This window comes from Salvelinus alpinus, chromosome 15 (genome assembly GCF_045679555.1).
Source record: "Salvelinus alpinus chromosome 15, SLU_Salpinus.1, whole genome shotgun sequence".
In the NCBI taxonomy this organism is placed as follows: domain Eukaryota; kingdom Metazoa; phylum Chordata; class Actinopteri; order Salmoniformes; family Salmonidae; genus Salvelinus; species Salvelinus alpinus.
In genome coordinates, this window is record NC_092100.1 from 51,212,795 (window position 1) to 51,223,534 (window position 10,740).

At 42.7% G+C, this 10,740-nt stretch overlaps 1 protein-coding gene across 1 annotated transcript; it reads right to left on the reverse strand.

Annotated features, from left to right (window-relative positions):
- Positions 1 to 515: 515 nt before the first annotated feature.
- Positions 516 to 5,578, reverse strand: LOC139540298 (caveolin-2-like). Its single transcript, XM_071344037.1, has 3 exons — positions 5,318 to 5,578; positions 4,823 to 5,010; positions 516 to 2,284 (listed from the first exon to the last, which is right to left on the reverse strand). Exons 1-3 carry the CDS (start codon positions 5,465 to 5,467, stop codon positions 2,134 to 2,136), a joined length of 489 nt encoding a protein of 162 aa, XP_071200138.1. The 5' UTR covers positions 5,468 to 5,578; the 3' UTR covers positions 516 to 2,133.
- Positions 5,579 to 10,740: the final 5,162 nt, after the last annotated feature.

Here is a 10,740-nt window from a genome sequence, read left to right on the forward strand (position 1 = left end):
GCAAAAGGGTGAATGTAAACCTGGGGAAATGTGCACTATCCTCCACTGTACCCAATAAAAAAAACACACAACCCTCCCAAAAGCAAAACAAAAAGAAGGTATGAATCCCCTATTTTGGACCAACCCCCCACCCCAGTAAATTTCAAACTGTAAATATCAGTATGGAATATTCCTTACATTCTACCAAGTCAGTAAAATGCTGTATTTATGTAACCCTGTAGGTTATTATCAGTATGGAATATTCTGGTATGGAATATTCTTCCATATTCTACCAAATCAGTATTGTGCTGTGTAAACCTGTAGATTATCAGCAGAGCCCCAGGTCGTGTTGCAATAGACCCACAGGGTCAGGCAGAGGCAGTTCTTCTTCTCTCTGTATTGGAATGTGTCTTATGCAATCAGACCAGCTCAGTTAGTGATTTACAACTCGTCTCTCTCACTGAGACTGAGAAACATATCTCCTATCACAGTTCTCATCATTTTCTATGACAGAGAGACACGCAGCAATACTCAGATTTTTTTTAGAAATAATGATCTTTATTTGATGCAGAATAGGAACACTTTTGGTACTTTTTACAAATCAAAGAATAAGTCTCGTTTGTTGAGCTCAATTAGAATCACATCATGCCATTTACCATTTTTGCTACATAAAAACAATAACTCCACACCTGTGTGTTCTATTGCACAATCACACCTCCAATTTCCTCTCAGCACTGAAGAGATAACTCAGCCAAGTACAGACATGGTCTATTGACTGGCTGGGTGGCAAGCTGTCAACCGCCTCGCTTAGCCAAAGGATTAGAAGTTACTGACAGAATCGCTGCGTTTGGTTGTCCCATTAAAACAAAGCACAAGCGTGCCTCTGAAATGACACCCTATACCCTATATAGCCCACTACTTTTTAGGGAATAGGGTGCCATTTTGGACAAAGCCAAGGTTTTGTGTGACGTATTATACGATAAGTTGTGAAGAACTGGTGGCACTATCTGCTAGATTCTCTCCACACTTGGGTTCTGACGTCAAAGAATAAGGCAAGCTAGTTGCTCTACGGCTTTTAGAAAGCTCAGCGGCACCTAGGCCCACGACCATGTACCTGACTGTATAGAATAAACCAGAGTAGTAAACTCATCTTAGATACTTAACATAAAAGTTCTGTCCAGTTTTTTCACGACTCACAGAAACATGGGCCGTCAAGAAACATGGCAATTGTGCATAAATAATTAGTTCGAAAGCCAATACTCAGACAACCCACCCTTTTGTTTATTATATTAAACATGTAAAAGTCCAGCTTCTGTTCAAAATATATACAACTGTCTTAGGTCTTTACTAGGTAGGTTGTCTTTGTGTGAAAGCAAATGTCCAAAATGTATCCAAAGCACTGTGAGATTAACACAGCAGCAGCCAAATAAGGCTGGAGAAGGATAAGCTGCATCTCAGCATCTAGGATCAGTGTACACTCTATTACAGAAAACATATGAAGCAATTCATTCATTCAAATTCCATCTGAATCCTCTGCTATATATCCACAACACATAAAAAGCAGAAACTACACAAACATTACATGTCTGATGCCAGGAATGTTGTGATGCCTAACTGGCCAATATACTGTTGCCCTGATCTGATCCTTTATGATTAAAACAGTTATTTTTTAGCATCAAAATAATGGAATGACAATAATTTATTTTGGTCACAACTGCACAATTGTCCTTTTGGCAGAATACATCAAAACTGATTCTAAATGCTACACAACCACTTCTATGAACAGTGGACATTCTGATTTATCATGTGAATCTTGAAATTTCCAAATGACATAAATGATCATGTTGGATCATCTTATTACCCAGATGGTGCTGTGGTGTTGTCAAAGGGAAGTTTACCCTAATCATCCTTTATGAGCGCTCGTAACTTATCAGTTGCACTTATATGCTCTACCATAATTCCACCACATGGTGTGTCGATGTTGGCTTCATAAAGCTATTATATATTTCAACGCAAACATAAGTAAATGATATCTTCACTTTTTTAAGACTTACCTCAAATTATTTACTTATTTTTCCCACTTAGAAATAGGTTAAAAAAAAAGTGAAGATATCCTGTAACTTCTGAACCCCCACCCCCATAACAAAGACCCTATCAGTTGTCCATGGCCTTGACGTGGACAGAGGACAGACACCTGCCCATACTGTGGAAGAGGGGGGTGACAAAAATGTCTGTAAGGCTGCTCCAGACCACCTGGACAGAGGGCAGGGCCATCAGACAGCTCCGCACCACCGGCATCAACACCCTGGAAGGAGGAGGACCACAAAAGCAGGTTTCACTTTGCATCGCGCACACACACACACACAGTATTCTTCAAATGCACAGAATGTGTAGGCATAGGTATTACCTACATACATATGACATTACGGGGAACATTTAACCTTGTGTTGGGTGTAATATCAGATGCATGAGGTGTTCCTTACAAGTTCCGTTTGCTGCAGAGTCCAGAGTATCCTCGCAACATGAATTCTAACACAGCCTTCTCGATCCTCTTACTTTGTCCATTTTGGATATGCATAAACAGTTCATGCAGACTTTATGAATGCTTGGAGCTTGCAGTATGTATTACGTGTGGCAGGAAGCCTAACAGTTAGAGCTGTTGGACCAGCAACCGAAAGGTCACGGTTTTGAATACCCGCGCCGGCAAGGTGAAAAACGTGTCCATGTGCGCTTGTGCAAGGCACTTAACCCTAATTTATTATAGTGCCATCTTTAGTGCCACGACATCTTGTGACACTATCTATCAGACACATCCCAGACGTCTATTGACCAGCCACAGGGTCAACTGTTTCTCATTGTTCCCATTCCATCCTCTACTGATCCCTGCTCTGTCACCAAAGCCATATTTAAAAGGCTTATCCTCCATAAAAGCTGTGACAGACAGTGCAGACGGACTCTTCCTCATCACAAATGGCACCCTATTCCCAATATAAAGCACTACTTTTCAAATCAAATCCCATCTTATTGGTCACATATGTAACGGATGTGAAATGGCTAGCTAGTTAGCGGGTATGCCCTACTAGCATTTCAATCAGTTACGTCACTTGCTCTGAGACTTAAGTAGGGTTTCCCCTTGCTCTGCAAGGGCCGCGGCTTTTGTGGAGCGATGGGTAACGACGCTTCGTGGGTGTCAGTTGTTGATGTGTGCAGAGGGTCCCTGGTTCGCGCCCGTGTCGGGGCGAGGGGACGTACTAAAGTTATACTGTTACACATACACATATTTAACAGATGTTATTGTGGGTGTAGCAAAATGCTTGTGTTCCCAGCTCCAACAGTGCAGTAATATCTAACAATACACAATACACACAAATCTAAAAAGTTAAAGAATGGAATTAAGAAATCTAAAAACATTAGAACAAGCAATGTCAGAGTCCGGAGTATACAGTGCATTCGGAAAGCATTCAAATCCCTTGCCTTTTTCCACATTTTGTTATGTTATAGCCTTATTCTAAAATGGATTAAATAACATTTCCTTGATGGGTTAAATAAAAACATTTCCTCGTCAATCTACACACAATACCATATAATGACAAAGTGAAAATAGGTTTTTAGAATTTTTAACAAAAATTAAAAAACAGACCTTATTTACATAAGTAGAACTCTGAACCAGGATTGTGTCAAGGCACAGATCTGGGGAAGGGTACCAAAACATTTCTGCAGCATTGAAGGTCCCCAAGAACACATTGGCCTCCATCATTCTTAGATGGAAGAAGTTTGGACCCACCACGACTCTTCCTAGAAGTGGCCCCGCCGGCCAAACTGAGCAATTGGGGAAAAGGGCCTTGGTCAGGGAGGTGACCAACAACCCGATGGTCACTCTGACAGAGCTACAGACTTCCTCTGTGGAGATGGGAGAACCTCCCAGAAGGACAACCATCTCTGCAGCACTCCACCTATCAGGCCTTTATGGTAGAGTGGCCAGACAGAAGCCACTCCTCAGTAAAAGGCACATGACCGCCCGCTTGGAGTTTGCCAAAATGCACCTAAAGGACTCTCAGACCATGAGAAACAAGATTATCTGGTTTGATGATACCAAGATCGAACTCTGTAGGGGACAGGGTGCCATTTGAGATCCAACCCATTGACTTTTGGCAAAAATCTATTCTTCGGAGAGACTGAGACATTGAGACATGGGGAAACTAGTCCATAATCTGTACTAAAGGTCATAAGACAGTTACTTTGTGACTTGCCCACAAAACATGCCCACAAAACATGCCCACAAGAAATCTGTAGCCTATCTATTCTAGTGGAATGTCCCACCCTCCTCTGAAAACAGGCCTACAGTGCTGCAAGGCAGACTAGAATGCCAACTATCTGGCAGGGGTTATGGGGGCTTTTTTCCCATTACCAGCTGAACACTGCATTCCTCCTAACTTTCCATAAAGTGCCTCACTTGGGCACAGATCTGGTGTTGTTTTAGCAAGCAGCCCCTTAGCTAAGTGACTCTTAGGCAGATTTTGTGAATGTCAGGAGTTGCATGGTTTGCCTTCAACCTAACCACTGTGTCCTCTGGCATGGATACAGCACATAATGCAAAACAAGCCTATATATGGAAAAGCTATGCCATAATTGCCTAAATAAAGTAAAAACAATGACAATGCGTTCATAGTTGTACCCTACATATGATATTAATTGTATAAATGTATATGTCAGTATGCCTACTGGTCTTTCTGTGCAAACTGTCTGCAATGGGTCAAAACAAATAGGCAGCAGAGCAGGCAATGGAAAATGTGGCCCTTGGCCAAGCTCTGAAACAACAAGATAGCATGTGATGTGTTCCTACCAAATATGAATACAGCTGAGGACCCCGAAGACTATCCCGATGATAAATGCCATGGGAACGGCGAGGATGGTGGTCAGTATTCGGTAGAATACATATTTGAACAGTTCGAAGACGGCGTGGCTTCCTATCCATACTCTGTCGAAGCTGTGGCTGGAACTGGGCTCTGCGATCACATCGTCAAAACCAACCTGGGGAAGGAGACAAGCGCTTGTCAGGAATCAGTCATGGACTCACTCCCACACCCATTTGTCATATTCTGTCCAAACAAACATATTAGCAGGAGTTTACAGCCAACATGGAAACTAAACACACAGGCAATGGCGCATGACATTTTCATTTATTATGCATGAATAAAATGTTTGCTTATGATTAGTTTATTACATATGGCAAAACGACAATAACGAAAGTATTGATCTACAGCTTATTCGTCCACTGGTGTTTACTTTGTGAAAACCGGAGCGCACGGTGCGCTGAGACACTGATACAGTAGTTTACCTTTAAGTGCGCGTTTATGTCATTGGGATCTCGGTCTGGGATCGCCGCGTAGACGTAGTCTTTTTTCGACAAAATCGGTTCTATTGATCTGTTGAACTCGTCCTCGTCCATGATGATACTCGTCTCGTAATTCTCCCTTTCGAGACCCATTTTCACTTCACAGACGGCGCGGTGGGCAGCGGAGAGCTCTCGTTGGTAGCGCTCTCTGCATTTGTGTCTGTGCCTGCGCGCATGAAACGGTCCCACGCCCCGCGCGGAAAGCGGCGCAACGTAGTGTAGACACAACAAGCAAAGTCACGTCCCCATACTATTTGCACTGTTTGACTCTATATTTGTTCAAGAATTCGTCAGATGTATCAAATAATCTGAACTCGGCTATATTTGGCAAAATAGTGTAACGACCCTGGGTTTATAAGCGCGGAAATCGACTCTGCCGCTGGAGCATGCTTTTGCGGCACAGTCGATAGCGCGCCGGACCTCGGGCTAGGAGGTCGAGGGTTCGAGACCTGCTCCCTGCCTGTTTCATTACATTGGTGTCGGAAGTGATCGGACCTCGCATCCACGACAGTGCGTGTGCTTGGCCGGTGAGCGCGTTCCTGTAAAACGTAAAGTCGCAAGCTAGCGCGAGGACGCGCTCTTTGAAAGGAGGGAGTAGTGTAACGACCCTGGGTTTATAAGCGCGGAAATCGACTCTGCCGCTGGAGCATGCTTTTGCGGCACAGTCGATAGCGCGCCGGACCTCGGGCTAGGAGGTCGAGGGTTCGAGACCTGCTCCCTGCCTGTTTCATTACAATAGTAATTGACGTTAGTTAACCATTGGACATGATTTGTTTATCTTAACATTTGTGTAGGCTATACACACTAGTCATCTTTTTTTATACATTTTAGTCATTTAGCAGATGCTCTTATCCAGAGAGCATTTACAGGTGTAATTTGGGTTAACTCCCTTGCTCAAGGACATGACAGATTTTCACCTAGTCAGCTTGGGGGTTTGAATCAGGGGCTTTTCAGATACTGGACCAACACTTTTAACCACTAGGCTACCTGCCACCACAAGACTTCTTCATGCACCATTCACCATTCAGATAATCATGAGGTGTCTGAGTGCCAAGTCACAAAAGGCCTTAATCATCACACTCCTCACAGTAGCCTGTTTGATAACATTAGTCTCCTTCCTTCACTTCCTCTCTTTTTCCTCCTCCTCCACTATCACAATCTCCAATTAAAAGGGATGTGGAGGAGGGCGAGGAGGATAAAATAAGAGGGATGTGTATGTGAGTTTGGGAAACGTGTGTGTGTGTGTGTGTGTGTGTGTGTGTGTGTGTGTGTGTGTGTGTGTGTGTGTGTGTGTGTGTGTGTGTGTGTGTGTGTGTGTGTGTGTGTGTGTGTGTGTGTGTGTGTGTGTGTGTGCATGCGTGTATGTGTGTAAAGGAACATTGAGTGCATTTTGTGCATGTCTTCAGGAGGTTCTTGCAGATTTATTGCACGTATTTATTGAGTTCAGTGACCTTTCCTTCTGCCAATAGTGAACATACTTGGGAGCAATTTTAGAATCGCTCTGTCTTCATATTTTTAAAACCAGGCACAGGAGGCTGCTGAGGGGAGAACGGCTCATAATAATGGCAGGAAAGCACCAGATGGAATGGCATTGAAAACCTCAAAACTATGTGTTTGTTACAATTCCATTCCAGTTATTACCACGAGCCGTTCCCCTCAATTAAGGTGCCACCAACCTTCTTTGAAGCCAGGATATACAGTTGAAGTCGGGAGTTTACATATACCTTAGCCAAATACATTTAAACTCAGTTTTTCACAATTCCTGACATTTAATCCTAGTAAAAATTCCCAGTCTTAGGTCAGTTAGGATCACCACTTTATTTTAATAATGTGAAATGTCAGAATAATAGTAGAGAATGATATTATTTCAGCTTTTATTTCTTTCATCACATTCCCAGTGGGTCAGAAGTTTACATACACGCAATTAGTATTTGGTAGCATTGCCTTTAAATTGTTTAACTTAGGTCAAATGTCTTGGCTAGCCTTCCACAAGCTTCCCACAATAAGTTGGGTGAATTTTGGCCCATTCCACCTGACAGAGCTGGTGTCAGAGTCAGGTTTGTAGGCCTCCTTGCACGCACCCACTTTTTCAGTTCTGCCCACAGATTTTCTTTAGGATTGAGGTCAGGGCTTTGTGATGGCCACTCCAATACCTTGACTTTGTTGTCCTTAAGCCATTTTGCCACAACTTTGGAAGTATGCTTGGGGTCATTGTCCATTTGGAAGACCCATTTGCGACCAAGTTTTAACTTCCTGACTGATGTCTTGAGATGTTGCTTCAATATATCCAGATCATTTTCCTGCCTCATAATGCCATCTATTTTGTGAAGTGCACCAGTCCCTCCTGCAGCAAAGCACCCCCACAACATGATGCTGCCACCTCCGTGCTTCATGGTTGGGATGGTGTTCTTCGGCTTGCAAGCCTCCCCCCTTTTCCCTCCAAACATAACGATGGTCATTATGGCCAAACAGCTCTATTTTTGTTTCATCAGACCAGAGGACATTTCTCCAAAAAGGGCGATCTTTGTGATCTTTCTGATCTGGCTTTTTTTATGGTGGTTTTGGAGCAGTGGCTTCTTCCTTGCTGAGCGGCCTTTCAGGTTATGTCGATATAGTACTTGTTTTACTGTGGATATAGATACTTTTGTACCTATTTCCTCCAGCAGCTTCACAAGGTCCTTTGCTGTTGTTCTGGGTTTGATTTGCACTTTTCGCACCAAAGTACGTTCATCTCTAGGAGACAGAACGCATCTCCTTCCTGAGCAGTATGACGGCTGCGTGGTCCCATGGTGTTTATACTTGCGTACTATTTTCTGTACAGATGAACATGGTACCTTCAGGCGTTTGGAAATTGCTCCCAAGGATGAACCAGACTTGTGGAGGTCTACAATTTTTTTCTGAGGTCTTAGTTGTTTTCTTTTGATTGATTTTCCCATGATGTCTAGCAAAGAGGAACTGAGTTTGAAGGTAGTCCTTGAAATATATCCACAGGTACACCTCCAATTGACTCAAATTATGTAAATTAGCCTATCAGAAGCTTCTAAAGCAATGACATCATTTTCTGGAATTTTCCAAGCTGTTTAAAGGCACAGTCAACTTAGTGTATGTAAACTTCTGACCCACTGGAATTGTGATACAGTGAAATATAAGTGAAATAATGTCTGTAAACAATTGTTGGAAAAATTACTTGTGTCATGCACAAAGTAGATGTCCTAACCGACTTGCCAAAACTATAGTTTGTTAACAATACATTTGTGGAGTGATTGAAAAATGAGTTTTAAATAATTCCAACCTAAGTTTATGTAAACTTCCGACTTCAACTGTACGTGCATAGAATATAGATACATTTTTTAATTGTTGGGATTATTCTCACACTAACCCCCCTTCGGAAAGTATTCAGACCCCTTGACTTTTTCCACATTTGTTAGGTTACAGCATTTTTCTAAAATTTATTAAATTGTTTTTTTTCCCACTCATCAAAAACCCATACTGACAAAGCAAAAGCAGGTTATTAGAAAATTGTGCAAATTCATAAAACACCCCAGCCCCTGGAAATATCACATTTACATAAGTATTCAGACCCTTTACTCAGTACTTTGTTGAAGCACCTTTGGCAGTGATTACAGCCTCAAGTCTTCTTGGGTATGACGCTACAAGCACACCTGTTTTTGGGGAGTTTCTCTCAAGCTCTTCAATTCTGAATTGAGCACAACCCTGCTTTATAGGGCCGTGTGTGTGTTTGTTTTGAGTGTGTTTGTGACAGCAAGGCAGGAATCCAGTCAGCAGGGAGAACAGAGAGGGGTTCTGCCCCTAGAGTGGTGGAACCATACAAACCCACAATCCCCAGGATTAAACACACAGGGCTTTTCTGACAGCCAAGCATTCAACGAGGGAGGCCGGGCTGACTGGTTGACTAGGATATGGTAATGTAGAGTTGGCTGGGGTAGGATGGGGGGTAGCCAGCCAGTGTAATGTGGTGAGGGCCGGTTGCATAACATTGTGTATACTCTTATTAGTCTCGCATTGCCCTACCTCCCGAATCATGTTGTTGTCACGCCTCCCTTGGAGGTCTGGAGAATTTTATATTGCAGAAATGGTTTTTAATGGATGTTACATTTCAACCACCACCTTAGAAGGGGTGCTGCGTGTTATGTACATCACTGTTTTCCATCAAGGTAGTTGTTATCTATGCTAGTTTTAAGTGCTAGTTATTAAGTTATCAAGTGTAGCCGATAGTTTGCGGTTTATATTCATTGAAACTGAGAGTGGATTACGCTTGTAAAGTCAAACGTCACAACACGCTCTAAACTGCTCTGTTGACAAACACACTTTGGGCCTTGTCTCCATTCGTCCACAAGGCTGTTGTCTGCGCTTTGCTATCACTGGAAAAGTCTTGAAGATGGCATAGTATTTTTGTAAGGACCCCAAAAAAGGAGTCAGTGGGAAAACCTATTCAACTAAGTAAATACATTTAGAAAGTGTTTGAAAATTATGTATTACAGTACTGGTAGGCCACTTTGTAGGCTAACTCAACTGAGCTGCTAGCTAGCTAGCTAGCTAGCTAATTGTACACACTGTTTCGCTAAGTGAATTACATGTCAACAGCTAGCTAACTTTCTATTAGCTAGCTATCTTGAAATAATCATTGTAAGTTAAAAACACAGTCTGCAAATGCATTTGTAGATAACAGCCATGGAAGAGGGTGAAATTGCAGCTCCATCTGCCAGTAAAGGGAGAGTGTAGGCTACTGGATAGCCTAGACAGCCATTATTGCATGGGTGCTAGATCTGCACAATCGGCTGCCTTGGCTAGCTACTGGATAGGACAGGCAATTTTGTGGGAGGACATTATGAAGAGATTCTCCTGTTCCAGTCCCTTGAGGGGAAAACTTTGAGGACAGAGAGATAACAGCAACATCATATTCAGTGCTGCATAATTTTTGTATAATGAAGCCTGTTTCTTTGATGTTTTCTGTCCTCAGATATGATAAGCTGTGAAAGACTGTTTGCATATGAAGAGACAGGTCACAAGAGACTAATAGAGAATTTTCATACAGGATATACCCCAGTGTTTTACCCAAAAGACTCAGACTCTTCTGTTTCCATCTACGCGGGCCGGCACCTGTGTCTCACTGGGCCATGGCTCCGGTGGACGTGCTCTCATTTGGGATCAAAGCCAGGCCACTGGTACGACTGGAATATACATAACAATGGCTAAGTGTGAACTTTAACACCTTCTCACAAAGCAACTGTGTATACCAGCGGTATTTTTGTATACAATGCTAACTGGAACATCTCAGCCAGTAGATCAGGGGATCAGTGGAGCAAGGTTGGCCACCGCTGATATGGAGTTTTTTTTGTTCACCT